General features: G+C 38.6%; 1 protein-coding gene across 1 annotated transcript in view; it reads right to left on the bottom strand.

Moving 5' to 3' along the window:
* GRIN2A (glutamate ionotropic receptor NMDA type subunit 2A) overlaps nt 1-16,168 on the bottom strand; it is a 192,497-nt gene that overhangs the window by 8,276 nt on the left and 168,053 nt on the right. The window contains exon 11 of the mRNA XM_075718478.1: nt 9,959-10,146. Coding sequence (XP_075574593.1) covers nt 9,959-10,146 — 188 coding nt within the window. The remainder of the gene's footprint in view (nt 1-9,958; nt 10,147-16,168) is intronic.

The following is a 16,168-nucleotide window of genomic DNA, read 5'->3' as shown; positions in this document are numbered from 1 at the left end:
ATAACGCAGACCTTGGAAATCTAAGTCAGCAACCTCAATATATATAAATGCCAGACCTCAATGAACCAAATGTTAATAGAGTCCAAGTCTACATCTAATAGGGGGTCTCAAGTTACTTATAAATATTAAACAGACTTATTTTAAGGCTTTTTTGTTTTCACTTCAGGCACTTAGTAAAAGGAATATAATGCCACAATCATTCTCTACCCCTGTCCATGTGTGGACTAGATTAGTGATTAAATGAATAGTTGCAGACTTCAGCACAAAGTACATCATGGCACTAGCACAAGATTAGAAAATGAAGAGTTCCAACATATTTGACAAAAAAAAATAGTGTTTATTTTCTGTTTAATATGTTCACCGTATATTTAATCTGCAAAATTCACAAATAACTGCATGATGCCTACATTAAGATATTTTTAAAATTTCTGTAGCACTGTATCATAAAAAGTCTGCCTCATTTACAGTGTAAGAATCAGTACAAGCAAGTATTTTAAAGATCTGTATTTCAAGCAGTGTTGAGCCTCTGCACTATTCACTCAAAACACAGTATGGTCTTCTCTAATAAATTGCAAAATTCTAGCTCTCTCAGTGGTAATTCAAGACTATTTACAATGATTTTAGGTTACAGTGCAAACAGTACTCAGATCTCTTTGTATTTCTCTTGGGTTTGTTCCTGTGGCTACGGTGCTCTCTGCTCTGACTGCTATTTGCACAGAAACATGCCAGTTGGCCGTTCTGACTGAATATCCCAGAAGTGCCTTTCTTTCTACATTTTAGTGCCACACCTCTAGCGTATTTCACACTTTATCATTCTGGGAAGGAGTGATAAACTGTCCAGTGTGTCCCATGAACAATTTCTTCACAATAAAAACATCATCATCCAGACACAGAAAAGTTACAGATCAAAGGGTAGAATTACATGCCTTTCCTCACCATAGCCCTTAGCAGTTTTTGCAGGCTGTGGTGTCATCTACCCCTGCCACCATCCTCTCAGAGCTGAAAAACATGCTGCCCTTTTGCAGTCTCTGTCATTGTCTCTTGGAGATGTGTCAGCTTGCAGGGGTTCTCTTAGTGGGGTGACTGGTATCCCCAGATTCCCTTCATTTCCTAGGCCCAGCATCTTGCAAAGGTCTGGCACCCTCACTTGGTTCTCAGCTTTGCTCATTAAACCACCTTCCTGAAAAAGGCAGCGTCTTCCCAAGCGATGGGGCAGCCATGAGATACTGACAGTTAAAGCTGTCTAACTTCTGGGTCACTTCACTGACGTTATGTTTTGTTTTCTGAGTGTTTTTTTCCTCTGCATCTACGCATGCATCCAGCAAGGCTTACACATACTGCATATTACCTGTCATTTATAAAAAAAGAGAAACCCCAAACCCACATAACCCATCATTCCCCACATGTACTTATAGAAAAGCAGTTTGGGGTAAGATTTTTTTTTTTTTTTTTTTTTTGAGAGGGAATAAAAGTTTTTCAATACTTGTCTGATACCTTGCTCATGATTAGTAAAAGAACATGAAATCTTTCATTACCACCCAAGTATGTCCCTAGTTACAAACTTGCCAGAAATAAACAAGCACGAAGTTTTATAATTACATCCAAAAAGAGAACAAACAGACTAGAATAATCTTCTTTGTTGCTTATTTAAAAAGGAAATAATAAAATCAACTTGCTGCTCCACTCCAGGAAAGAAAGCAAGACAGCTGAATCTTGAGTGGCACCTGAGCATTTTCTCCCCCTCTCCCTGAGGATACAAATGCGGGGAAAAAGTGGCAGAGGTGGAGAACCTAACCCTGTATCCTTCTGATGGCAAAACCAAGAGCATACCTTGATCGTAAATAACAAGCACCAGAAGTGCTGCATGCCTGGCCGTGCCTCCACCCTCCTTCTCCAAGTCCACAGCCATGGGGCTTTTATCCCTCTCCTCCCCACAGCTGCTGACAAGCACCAAAGGGCACAATCCCAGCCAGTACAGCTGCGGGTCGAGCTTCATCCTACTAGGAAAACACGCCCACAATCAAACAAAGCACCTTTTCTAGCTTTTCCAGCATTTCATTTTAGAATCATAGAATGCTTTGGGTTGGAAGGGACCTTCTGATCTTCACTCTTGGGAAGTAAGCCAAGCCTGGGCTGGGTTTCAGTGTGACTTGGGAATACAGCCAGATTAAGCATAGTCTCATGACAGTCCAAAATAGCAATCAGAAGTCTGTGACACCCCTTGGTTTTAAAAGGTGTGCTGCATTCAGCCAGCCCCCAGGGCAAACACCACCAGAAGTCTGGACAGAGTGTTTGATGGAGAGAAATTGAAGAAAAAATAATGGACAGAGATAGGACTTTGGAATTAGCTTTACACATGAGAAATGCTTGTCAGGAAGCCATTAAATAAAAGTTACATGAGGGAAGAATAAGCAGCAAAATATAAACAGTGATTACAGTCAAAGCATTGACTAAGTGGAAAAGGAAACAGAAATAGTCCTTGTGAAAAATTTACTATTGTGTTTCACTTATCTACATTCTCTGCAAGAACAGTTATCCTATTAGATGAGTAATTACATTAATTTTACGAGATTTGTAAATGGAAAATTGACTTTTTAATTTTGATTCTCTTACTATCCTCCAAATGACCACATTAAATTGCTAAATGATTTGGTTTAATATTTTTATAAGCACTAAAGTCTGTAATTCACTGAGTTCTTATTTTTCTTCTTTAGAAGACCAGTGTTTTTCTGGAGGTTCCTGGAGGTAATCACTGATGGTTCACAGGTTGCCTCAACTAGTTCCTTAGGTACTCTGGAGGGGTACTTTCATCAAGTTCTTACCTTAATTTTAACCTATTTAATTATTCTTACCCATAAAGGGAGAAGAAATCTATTCTGTATGTCCCTCCTGGATCCAAAAAAAGATTTTTAATACTTCACTTGATGTTCGCAAATGACAATTTCAGGGTGGTTCAGAGTGCCAGCCTATACCTTCACCTTACGGCAAACCAAAACCTGGCATTGAGGTGCCAACAGAACATACAAGAAACAGCAAACCTAAAACAAGCTGAGGGAAAAATAATCTAATGGGGGTTTGTCTGCCAGTGGCATTTCTAAAATGGGCTACTGCTCTCTTGAGCATGGGTGAGAGACTGGGTTTACACAGTGAAATCCATTGCACATGGGCACTTGCAACCACCGGCGCTGTGGAAACCCCCAGTGCCGTATACACCTGCACCAATGCCAGAACCTGCAGCGCGCGTATCAGGCAACTGCAGCTGCATGGAAAGTCCCCCTCCTCTGACTCCAAAAAACATTGCCTTGCATGAATGAGAGTTGTCTGGAAAAATTCATTCTCTCCTGTATTGTGTTGCTTCACACACTGCAACCATCCCTATCTAAGTGCAGTCTGCATATTCTGCAGGAGCGAGCATGCCTAGGACAAGCAAAAAAAGGATGCTCTGTCCAAGCAGAGAAAGCCAAGCTGCAGCCCGATGTCTTTGTTGTTTTATTGGTTAAGTACAACAGAACTCTAGTGTCAGCACATCCCCTAGACTTGTATAAGGTGCAGGGCAGGAGGAGGCCAGCAGGAGATCACAGTGCATGTGACACAGCAGAAGGTGCAGAAAGAAACAGGCTGGTATTGACAGTATAAGGGGTGGTGACTCTTGCGCAAAGCGCTACCCTGAGGTTCAGCCTGAGGAGCCAGCATGCAAGTAAAGAAAACTGACATATACCAGTTATAGAACTTGAATAGAAGGGTTGAATATATACTTTCACATCGGTCAGATGTAGGGCATCATCTTCAACAGACTGTGGCCGCACTAGCAGAATCATCTGTTTATTCAGACTGAACAAACAGCAGTTTTCAAGTTAAGGGACAGACTGTTTCACACTTACTCTGGTGAGAACTCCCACTAAGGGATGGAGGAGGAAGGTAGCAGCCCATCACTTGGAGACCCTAACATAAGATGGTCTTTACCCTGACTAGAGGATTCAGAAGCCTAATGGGTTGATGTGCATTTGGTTCAATAAGCTCATCAATTTCCATTTGACCTGGTTATATGATCCATACTGCATGTTTCACAGAACAGATTATATAAAAGCACAACCACTTTTTAAATTCAGTCTGGATCCCCAAAAACAATCTCACTTATTTTCTGAGTTACTTCCCCCTGTAAAACCTCAAGAGCAACACAAATGACTGACAGCAATAAAATTATTGTGAGCTAATGACTGCACTCTACATGCCCTCATTAGTTAAGGATGAATTAACAGAACTGCTAAGCACGACTTTCAATATTACAATCCTTCTAACTCTTGTTCAGCTACACAAACACCCTCCGCTTATACACTCACACTCTCCAGTCACATTTGTTCCACCCACTGCTTAAGGAGGACACTAAATATATAAACAGAAAATCATTGGGATTGTGGGTGTATTCTGCCTAAGCAGCACGCACTGAAAATATGTCCTTATAATCACATATGTATTTCCTTCTTGGTCTTTAACAGCCACTGTGAGTCACACTGCTACACTTCCTTATAATCTAGACAGTGATTTGGAAGGCTTATGCTAAAATATGAAAACAATAGCAAAGAACTTTCCTCTTCCAGATGTAAGGGGGCAAATCTCATTTCCACAGTCACCTATTACCCCTAGGGAGTGGGAAGCAATTATCTACCCAGGGAAATAATTCTTAGTGTACTAAGCCATCCTAAAAGCACATAAAGATTAACCAGAACTGAAAGTTATTAGGAAGGGGATAACAGACTCTCTGTGGAAACTAAAACCAAAACCAGTTCTCTTTACATCTCTGTGTCGCTAATTGCTTTAAAGGTTGCAGCTTTATGGGTTAAGGGCTTAATGCAACTATACCATCTGCCCCTCTTTTCCTGGAGATCTCTTCCCAGACCTTCATTTGAACTGAGCTCATAACCTGCAGGTAGCACAATATGTTACAAATACCTCACATGAGTAGATACTTACCTGGCCAGCTGACTGATATTCTCCCACTCCTCCCCAAACTTGCTTTCTTTACCCAGCATTTTTCTGTTCCTCATTTCCATCCATTTCTGCTGTCATGCATCTTTTATCCCTCTATTCCGCTGCATCGCCTACAGCTAAAGGCTCCTTGCTGTCTTTCTCTCCATCCCATGCACACTCTGAAGCCCTCTTAATCCCAAAGCAGCTTTGTCATTTGCAGTTCAACAATGTCATTTGCTCACAAATGAAAAAAAAAAAAGACAGAAAGAGAAAGACAGAAAGACAAAGAGACAGAAAGAGAGATTCTCCTCACCTACTAGGCACCAGTGATTCTACTCCAAATCCCAAAGACATGATGCTATAGGTTTCAGAAGCAATGTCTTTCAAACTACTTTGTGGGCTATTTTTAAAAAAGTTCCACTCTGCTTTAAATGGCACCATGCAGCCCAAGCCAGACGAGTGCTAGCAATACCTGGGCCTTCAGACAGCTGGCCAAAAGTCCGCACAATTGAAGGCTGGAGGAACATGGGTGCCTTCACAAATGCTGCAGTCCAGCAGTTACAGACTTGCTAAATTACACAGGCTGTGTGTCTGAGCCTTTACTGCACTTAGCAAATGGCAAGCTAGCACAAAAAAGCAGTTGACAGCTGCTAGGGTAACATGCTGGATTCTGGGTATGTCAGCCTGCCCAGCTGCTCTTTACAGAGGTTTGTAAAAGAAATCGAAGCACGTATCATGCGATTCTTCAGTGCACAACATTTCTGTTCTGACACATTCCTGTGGCTGTGGGCGGAAGATCCAAACAAAATGATGGTGGTGCTTCTTCTTAGCAGCTGTATCATTTTAGTTGCTTTTGAACTCCTGGGTGCTTCTATTCCTCAACAGAAGATTGAGAGATACTCTTCGGTGTCTCAGTAGAAATATTTTTATTTCTTTCTCGAAAAACAATGAAAGTTTTGTCTTGTGACCACAACAAGCCAAAAAAAAGCACAACCACCACTGAGCTTTAGAGAATTACCCTGTTGATCAACTATTTTAAACAAAACTGCAGATGCTAATCATCAACTGGAAGTTTTTGCAGATAATGAAATATGATGTGCAGAGAGTAAGATGTACAAAGCCAGAAATTCACTAGTAATACACCTTACTTATATCCTTCATATAAGAAAAAGCAACCCCTAACTCTTTATATTAAAAAGATTCAGAGTTCCAAAACAATTAATTTTATACTAACAAATGCATATTCATCTCAGCTTCCTATGAACTGGGCTATGTATATGAACCTGCACAGATACACTGATGAAACATTTTGAGGATAATTCTATTTTTGAGACAACTAAGTAGTTATTCTTTAAATTCCTCAGCAACTCCTTCCCATCGTCTTTCCCTCTGTCTCTTTTCCTCTTTGTTAGAGTAATGAATTCGGCATCTTGTAGCCTGCTTCCTCCCACTGAGATTTCAGAGTTGCTTTCACAGTGTAATTGTTAATTGTCAGTATAATTTGTCCACCCAGTAAAACTATCCTCAGGATCAGAACACTACTCGTGTAGATACATATAAACCACCCAGTCTAAGCTTAAAGTAACAAGAAACAAATTAAAAAAAATATAGAAAAAGGGGTTCAAAACCATTGACTTTAATGCAGAAAAAGCATTGTGTTTTGGAAACTAGGAAAAGATGCTCCTGCATGAACAAGTCATTAATGCTTCAGTCGGATGTTCCTACCCACTGTGCAAAAATTTCATTTCAATGTGTAAGTGAACTGGCTTGGACAGGAGAATGATATAGAAGAAGCAAGGAAAAATCAAATGAGAAAAATCACAGGAGAAAGACACATGCAGAGGAAGTTGAAAGGTCAAAAACACATTTCAAAAGGCTATCTCACTTCTGTGTAAAAGTAAAAGAGAGATGAGATCATGGGTTTTTGGAGGTGCAATCAGATACACTTTTAAACAAATTACTTGGTCTTATCCAAATATCTAGTATCATCCAAACGGTTCTCTCCTCTTATTAACATAGCATTCATACCAAGAAATTGTGTTTGTTCAACTCATTAGGATTTTTTCTTGCAGTTATGAAACTCATTAGATTTATAATCATTCATTGAAATTATTCCATACTGTGATGAATGTTCTATTACATATACTGAATAATAATTCAGTACTACTAGGCTCTTTGTTGTTTTATAGGCTTAGTGTTAGGGAATAATAAATTCTGCAGAGGCTATACATATGAAAGAAGTATTTCTGCCTTCATTTGTGTTTGCCTATTTACTTAAACAACCTTATTCAGACTCCACTGAGGCTTTCCCAGGAGTATTATTTTAAGATGAAACTTTCCCCTTTCCCCCAACCCCAACTTGCTTTTAGTCCAGATAACTTCAAAGAGATTTTTAGTGATACAGCAAAGTGATGTTGGTCTGAACTCTGGGTTCATCACTTCTAGTTCACCAGAACACAGTTATGTAAGTTCATAGCTAAAAAGATTATTCATCGAACTACTGAAGTTAGACATAGATTACAAAATCAGGTCATGCTAGTTCCAGGCAATCACTCTTTACATTTAATTTCTTGGTGTTTTGTTCCAGTTCACCTGCAATGTACTTTATAAATCAGTAGAAGAAATTTCAATCTCAATATCATTCTCAGGGCTTTTTCGTTGGTTTTTTTTTTTTTTTCTTTTTTTTTCCCCTGTTTGGTTGGGTTTTCTCTTTTTTCTCTTCTGAAAATTATCATCTAGACCTGTGACACAATGAAGAGAGACAAGGTAGCAAACATTTCTGGGACTAAAGGAAAAATACCTACAATAATTCCTACACATCATATATGTCCAACTGCTATTCTTTTTTAATAGTGCCCACACCATGTTCTGAATAAATCTAGGGATTCTTTACAAGAGAAAATGAACATTTTAGCATTCATGGGTTGTTCAGAGTACTTTCTAAAGGTACTGAAAAATACCACTGAAAAAACACCATAAACACATTCACAATCCCCATGGTTTGTGCATTCAGAACTTTTGCTTATCTTCTGAAGTAATATCTGAGCAAGATGAACATGGGAGCAGACATTTCATGGCAAGGTTTCATTCACCTGGGTGCCATCTGTATAGGTTAAAGATATAAACATTCATATGCTATGTAAATCCACAGGTCAAAGTGTAAACATATGACAAGATTTTTCCCTCTTTCCTCCCATCCATTTTGTTTTCTCCCTGATATTCAGAGACAAAGTAATGCATAAAGATGCAGTACCTTTGGTATTTTGACGAGCTTTTTCTTTAATACCTTCAAACACTTTCCCTCCTATTTCATTTATTTTCTTCCCTTGTGATTTCATTTCTTTTTTGTTGGATGAGAAGTATCAAAAATGATGAAAGAGTAAGCATGAAGAAAATGCAAGGTGAAAAGAATGAAAACCTCAGCAATGCTCTGGCAACATCTAGAGGGGTTAGCCCACAACTGAGAAAGGCACCTCAGATCCTCCTTCAGGCTACAGAAGCATTTTCTTCTTTAGTATGGGACAAATAATTCAACTTCTCTGATTCAAATTCCCCATCTAAAAATGGGTCAGAATTACAGCACCTAACACTTCTTAATAGTATTACACAAATAGAAAAATACTCTATTCACAAAATATTCACAAATAGGAAAATAAAGAAAAGATTTTAGCCAGTTAATTGCAACTGTTTAAAACAAGATTATGTAATTGCTTGAAACTTAGCTATTATGGGACATATATTCTTTCCTTAGCAAAAGTAAGCAATGCTTCTTCCATAAGCCTCTCCAAATCCAACAGATCAGTAATGATGACACTAGTGTCTCTATATGTACACCAGACAAAATGCATCAGTCATGATGATTACATCTCTTCCGGTTGTTTAGGATTATAATACGAATAAAATCTAGGTGCTGGAAGACTAACATACTCACTGTCACCAGTATGAAAATTAATGTCTTGTTTTTTATGGAACAGGAGACCACTATGCTAAGGTTCTGCACTTTGCCATTTAAACTGTCCTATCATACAGAATTTTACCATTCTTAGTCTCAATGGCATGCTATTGGCGACCTTAAGTGCATATTTATTTTTCATAAAGCCCTCTTTTTCACTGACAGAGAAATGCAAAGTTAATACATATATCTATGTAAAAAAAAAAAAAAAAAATAATGATTATGTAACACATACCATATTCCAATCTGATGGAGGATTTTAGTCAGTCATAACACAGAAATTTTTTAAACCACCATATTTTTATTTGCATGCAGATGTGAAAGGCTTGAAGTTTCACTGTGGCAAAGAAACATTTCTACAATCAAAATGTAGTTCAAGCCCTATGTGGAGAACGAGTCATTATTGTTGTCTACAAATATATCAAAGATGTGCAGTAAGTCTTCTTCTTCTGCAGGGCAGAAGTGCCACGAAGACCTACAATTCTTCTATTATTGTGTTAGAATGAAAAAGTTGTTTGAAATCCAATAAAACCAGTCACCCTACTTCAATTCCGTAACCATTCTTTTACCAGAAATTTAAATTAATCTATCCTAGATTAGGGATCAGTCACACCAGTTCAGAACTAGCTAAGCACACTTAAATAGCAAAACAGTCATGCTGAAAGCTAACTCATCTATCAAGTAAAAACTCAGGAATGTCTCAAAGGCAAAAATTAAAAAAAAAAGAAAAAAACCCAAATAAATTTAGAAATGCTTTCTAACATTGATGCCAGCATTACTTTGTGATGTATATGAAAACACTTTCTGAAAATAGATGCAAATGTCCTTGGCAGTGAGGTGAGTTAGAACAGAGCAGAAGAGAATTCCTGTCTCAGCATCGAGAAATAATTTTACTTATTTGTTTTGCATTTGTTTGGGATTTTTTGCATTTGTTTGTTTTTTTTAAAGACTGCAAGAGAACAGTAGAAAAAGGCTCAGAGCTACTAAAACTGAATTAGCTGTGCATACATAAAGAAAAGAAAAAACATTGGTCCCTACCATCTCCAACAAACTGAAGGAGGGCTAGATCAATTTGTCTCTTCCAAGGTGATCCTTTCTGAAGTGCTATTCCATAGCCCGTAGTGGCAAAGATGTATCCACTCCCTATTGTGACAAGTTTGCAGCCTTCATCTCTTCCAGCCTTGTAGTTCAGCACTGCTGCATCATAGATGAAAGCATCCAACTTCCTGAAATAAAAGAAAACATTTTACAAACCAAATCATTAAGGATAGTTGTTGTCAGACTTCGTTTGTCCTTGATGTTAGGACCCTGTTGGATATCATACGGATTCTTTGATACCATTAATTACATATCCTGCTCTGCCATATCTAAAATTAACAAAAGGCATCTATTTTAGTGAGGGGAAAGTAGGACACACAGTTTTGCATTTCTATTTTAAGGGATGCTGTTAAAAAATACTGAGCAGGAGAAACCAAGCAACAAAATGACTCTCCCTGTTATCTTTGTATCTACGCTCTCAAAATGGATAATACAAATCTTGAGATGCCAAATGATCTCCAAAAACAACACAAATGACAATAGAAAATTTAGAATTGAAACAACCATAACCAATTATCTTATTTAAAATACTGAATGAGACTGAAAACGTGACTTTACCAGTTTTCCACACACACTCTTATTTTATGTCTCTTTCCAAAAATAAACACTGAAGCTGGAGGTTAAGTCCTTGCTAAGATGGAGGAAGGTATTAGAACATATCTGATATAGCTAACTAAATTCTGCTTAAAAATTATAGAAAATATTTCTTTATGATTCACAGTTCCAAACATATTATTTGTGTATCTGGAGCACCGCAGGAATAAAGGAACTTGTTGTGGAAAGTTCAAGCCTTTTAGCCCATCTACGTAAAAATGTAAGAATGGGATAATCCCATGCTCTAAGGTGTACAGGGAACACAATAAAACAGAGGAAAACAAAATCAGTAAGGAAAGGGAAAGAGGCAGTGTCCTTCAGGAATAATTTTTAAGAAGCACTGTAAAGCAAGAGTTAGAAGAGACAGGTGCATGAATATTTCACAAATTAAGCCAGTAAAACTGCAAGAGGAGGAGGCCATTTGGAAGGACAATCACTTGCCAGCAGCAGACCTCAATCAAAGACAAGCCATTTTTATACCTACAGAAATTCATATCCAATCTTTAAAAGGGAAAAGATAAAACAAGTTTATTTTGTATTGCTGCTCTCATCTGCAGTCAAAATCTTTAAGATTTCTACCACCTGCACAAGACTAGCAGAATACAGAGGCAATAGGAAAAAACTATCATCTCAGCCCAAACACCACCTAAATGATGCACTAAAACAAAGTTATTACATCCCCCAGTAACACACTGTCCCTTTCAACATCTTTGCCCATCCCATAGGAGTCAGAGGAATGGGGAGGACACAGCTACACAATCAGCTTCACAGGTTGGTGTAGGAGCAGTCTTCACCCTGCCACCCTCACTGGCACTGCAGCTCCCAGGCACTGCTGGCACTGCATGCTGTGCCTTTGAAGAGCCACAATGCATTACTGTGGAGCATTGCTAAAATTTTGTGACAGGATGCAAATGACAGAGGTTGGCAAAAATACTGTTCATAAACAGCTGGGACCTGTCTTCATGGAAAGGGAATTATAAAAAAAAATTAATTGTGGCACAAACAGGTACAAGACCATCAACTTCAATTACTTTATATCAGTGTGTACCAGTTATGAATTCTGTTGCTGTTGAAATTTTGGAATCGCACTTGCCACTAGCTTAAATCAGCTTATGATGATAAAGCTTTTAATTTATATCCACAGAACAGAGCAAGACCTAAGGATATCAGATTTTGGCTACTGACAGAAAAGAAAACCTTTCATGCGTGACATAACTCGATGTTTGTTCTTAGATAATCAATCAACAGATTCATACAGAATCCTAACTTCTGCAGAACTCTAGATTAGATAGCAAAAATGTGACACTAAAAAATACCTCTATCCATCTCACGTTAAACCAAGAGAAATACAAGGAGAGAGTGAGGTTGTTGGATTTTGTCTGCTGTCATGAAAAAGTGAAGAGTGAAGTTCCTGTCACTACTTACTGTACTTTATTGCTTCCCTTCAAGGATACTTACCCCAACAGTCACCATTCAAGTCATCAAATTGGAATTTAGTGAAGTAGTTAATTTAAAGACAGTACAGGTGGCTCATGCAACCATTGAAAGAAATACCTGGGCCATCATTTCCTTTGTTTTTCCACTTTTCCCTAAAACTCAGTTGGTGTAATCCTCATCTTAAAAGTCAGCTTAGCTCCATCAGTGCTGAAAGTCTGACTCTCTCCTTCCTTTAAATGGTTAATTTAACACAGAGAAAACAATTACTAAACGTCTGGTAGGTGATGTGTAACAAATTCAAGAAATAAGATATGGATGGCCACCTAGCACTGAGGGTAACTAAACTGGAAATAGCCAAGAGGGCATTGGGGTACTGCCCAAGCCTGCAGTCTTCAACACAAGACCAGGCAGGTTTCTAAACGATTTGCTTTGATTCAGCAATTCAGAAACAATCTTTGGTTTGCATAGAGAGAAAGAACAAAAATCCACCTCCTTCGGGTAGGCGCACAAGTGAAAAAAAGAAAACTGCTTGCCATACCCTCAAGATACTTCTAATATTTCTGATCTCCAGCAGACAATTACCATAATCAGTACAATCCAATCTCATGCTTTGAGACCTCCACACTTATCTATGGGGAGGGAAGGAAGGATACTTCCCCTCTCAGTGGATGCCTTTGGCTCAGGCAAGGGATTGGAAGGTAATGCTTCTCTCTGTGGGTACAGACAGTGCTGCAACCAGCCGACCTAAGTTAAAATACACTCTAGAATTTGTCATCTGTTTATTCTGGGACTTATAGTTTTGTAATGTAAGCATATAAAACACATGCTGGTAAACAGAGAGAAAATATAAAGAGTCAGCTATTCTTCTGTCAAAACAGACTCAGTCAGAAATACAGAGGAAAAAGATATCTTTGCTAAAGAGTCCAGGGCAAAAGCCTTGTGCTACCTCAGAAATCACACTCTTCATATATAGCTTGCCTCCTTAGTTATCGAGCACTGTAGTAAAACCTGGGGACAGAAAGACAAGGCACAGTCACAGTTTCACTCACTCGCTGTGGACCCACCTCCCCAGAGAGTCTGGCATCAGCTGCAGTGGGTACACACAAGGAAAGCAGGTTCTGAAGGTGCAGAAGGCTTTACACAAGGGTTTTCTCTATACTACCTCTACATGGTCACAATAAATCTCATTACGCAAATCGATTTAAAAACATGAGGTACTTCCTTGACAGATGCTGAATGCTGAAAGGTTCTGCTGTCAGTTGCTGCCCAATGTCTGACCCATAAATCAAAATGTTGATTGGCCTGAAAAAGTCTTGCTGTCTACAAATACAAATTCATATTCAGAATGTATTTTCTCCATTTCCAACATAAATCTTATTCCCTCTGAAGCGTAATTATCTCTTCATCATGTGCTGATTACAGAAGTACTATTCCTTGCAAAGCAAAGCTTCAGAACATGATGTACCCCTGCAGCGTGGGCAGGGAGTAACAAGCCACGACTGAAGCTCTCAGATGTTAGGGCACCCAACTCTTCCATCACTAGGAGGTGAATTTCCCGACACTTTGAATTTTTAAGAACTTTCAGACAACTTTAAACATTCCTCAATAAGATTTTCCAACAACCGAGACAGCAAAATCCGGGCAAGTCTGAAAATTTGACCCTTTCTGAGTTTTCTGCAAAGATGGCAGTGAGCATAAGCTCCAGAAGAAGACAAAAGCAGGCCTTTGCCCAGGCCAGCAGGCTGCTGGGGCCCAGAGGACTTTCCTTCCTGCTATGTCTATGTGGGGAAAGCCACATCTGCTGTTTTGCTTGGCACTGATGGAAGAGCCGGGCTGCGTGCACGGCAGTGACTGCTGGATGCAGTAGCCCATCCCTGTCCTGCCATTCTCAAGGCAGGACGGGCAAGCCTGGATCTGTGCTCCAGCTCACCCTTTTCTTCTTTCTCTTCTTTTTCTAAAGACAGACTGGCAAGCACAGGATCTTTGTTCTTGTGGCAGCAAAATTCAAATGTGCTACACAGCTGAGAAGCTTTGTATTGGTCTGAGTGCTGACCACTCTGCTATTTAAGTTACATATTCACTGGAAAACAGCTTACATGCACCGAGTACAGCACCCCACATCAAGAGGGGCTCAAAGCCTCTTGCAAACCATAGTCATGTAAAGATGAATCCATTAACTTGTCAGTTCAGTGCAGCCACTTCAGGAGGTGAAAAGCTTTGTCACCTTGTGTAGGTTTAAATAAACTGCTAAGAATTATTAGAAAGATGAAAAAGAACTATAGCAACTGGAATGCAGCAAGAAACAAGCTTTATAACTGCCATGAACTAGCCAAACACACCAGGCATCTTCAATGAATGCAGAGGAACAGGACTACAGTGTTACAACTCATCTGAGCAACCGGCAGGTTTGGAAATTTCCTCGGAACTACTGCAATAAGCCTGGGTAGGAGAGAAAATAAACATTTTGGAATATTTGTATAAGAGAGACTACAAAGGCATATGTCCTTCACTACCTAGCAAGCACAAAGAGGAAAGGGGGTGGGGAGAATTTTAGCTCACACAGCATAGGAGAACATCAGGTGTTACAAAACCATGAATTGAAATAGTTCTTAAAAAACACAAAAGAGCATTCCTGAATGTAATAATTTGATGTGGGAGATCTGTGAAAAACAGGTGTGGACAGTCTTGTACCTAAAAATTTATGAGTCACCAAGAAGCATGAGAATTGAAAAATCAGAATAGCTATTGCAAAAACCCATTCTCTAAAGTGTTGCTGTACACATTCAAAAATGCCTGAGTAAAGAAAATTAAAGTTAGAGGAAAAGGTACAGAAAAATAATTTCAGAAAAGCTGAAAACACTTCCCTATGATTTTCCCCATCTTTATTACTGACATATACTTTTCACCAAATTCCTATGATGAGAATTGAAAAGCAGGATTAGGAAAATGCTCCTTTTTTAGTTATAGCTTCTTCCTCAACAACAGAAGTATAGCTCACTTGGAAAATGTTACTTTTCTTCCTTAACCAACTACATGATCCTTCAGCGATTTTGTTTTCTTGATGGAACAAGATGGAAAAATCTAAAATGGCAATCTGCTCAGTAGTTCTGGAGACACAAACAGTAATCCAGCACACCAGAAATCAATCTCTTTCAGTTACTTTGTGTCCCGCTATGACCTGTGTTGTAGTATTCAGAAAATGAGAGGGATGCTTTAATGCAGTCCTATTTATTCACATTCTTTTATTTTACTGTCAAACACTGGAGTCTATGGAACAAATAATATTGTGCTTCCATTGAGGATCAGAGAAACTGGACCATGACTGAAGTCGCTTTCCAGTTTTCAACTACTGCAGTAAATCCAAACATACAATATCAACAGCAGAATTAATTTCTTGCTAAAGTGGGTACCATTCAGTGCAGTGTTCATCTGTCAGATCCAGTACAGTAACTTCAGATTCAATTTTTCTCACTGTCATTTCTTTGTTTTCTAACACCCCAAATATGTTCTTTTCATGGCCAGACAAAAGCTGTGTATTATTACTGACACAGATTTGACTTACACAAAACCAGAATGCATGTAATATATGAAGTGCACCATCATAGCAATTTGCTTGCACTGCATTTTGCTGTGAACATCTGTATCACAATGACTTTTCTACATTATTTTTGATGAAGAGTACCTTTTAACTTAAATATGCACCTTCTGGGGCTTGTTCTGAAAAATTAAAGGTCAATTACATATTTAAGAGTAATTATTCATTATAAATTATAGAAATTTTATTCTGAGGAAAGATGGTTAGTGAAATCCGATCTATTTTTTAAAATTTGCCTAGGTGACTTAAAAAACTAAGAGATGTTATTCCTCAAATTTGCTGGTAAATAAATGCAAAAGAGGCTACAAATATTATTATAGAGCAAGTGTCATCATACCTGTTTACTAAGGCTCCAGTCATGTCTTTTGAAAGCAGAATATTGGAAATTACTGTTTTATTACAAATATCAGACTGCAAGTAAGTGAATCCTCAAATAATACTTTTAACACCACCTTTGTCCTCCCCTCTTTACCCGTGCCACCATCATCAAGAGCATGTTTACTCATTAAAGCTTTGTCTCCTAA

This window comes from Pelecanus crispus, chromosome 11, assembly GCF_030463565.1.
Source record: "Pelecanus crispus isolate bPelCri1 chromosome 11, bPelCri1.pri, whole genome shotgun sequence".
Lineage (NCBI taxonomy): Eukaryota > Metazoa > Chordata > Aves > Pelecaniformes > Pelecanidae > Pelecanus > Pelecanus crispus.
The sequence above is the reverse complement of the archived record's forward strand: the minus strand, read 5'-3'. Positions and strand labels throughout refer to the sequence as shown.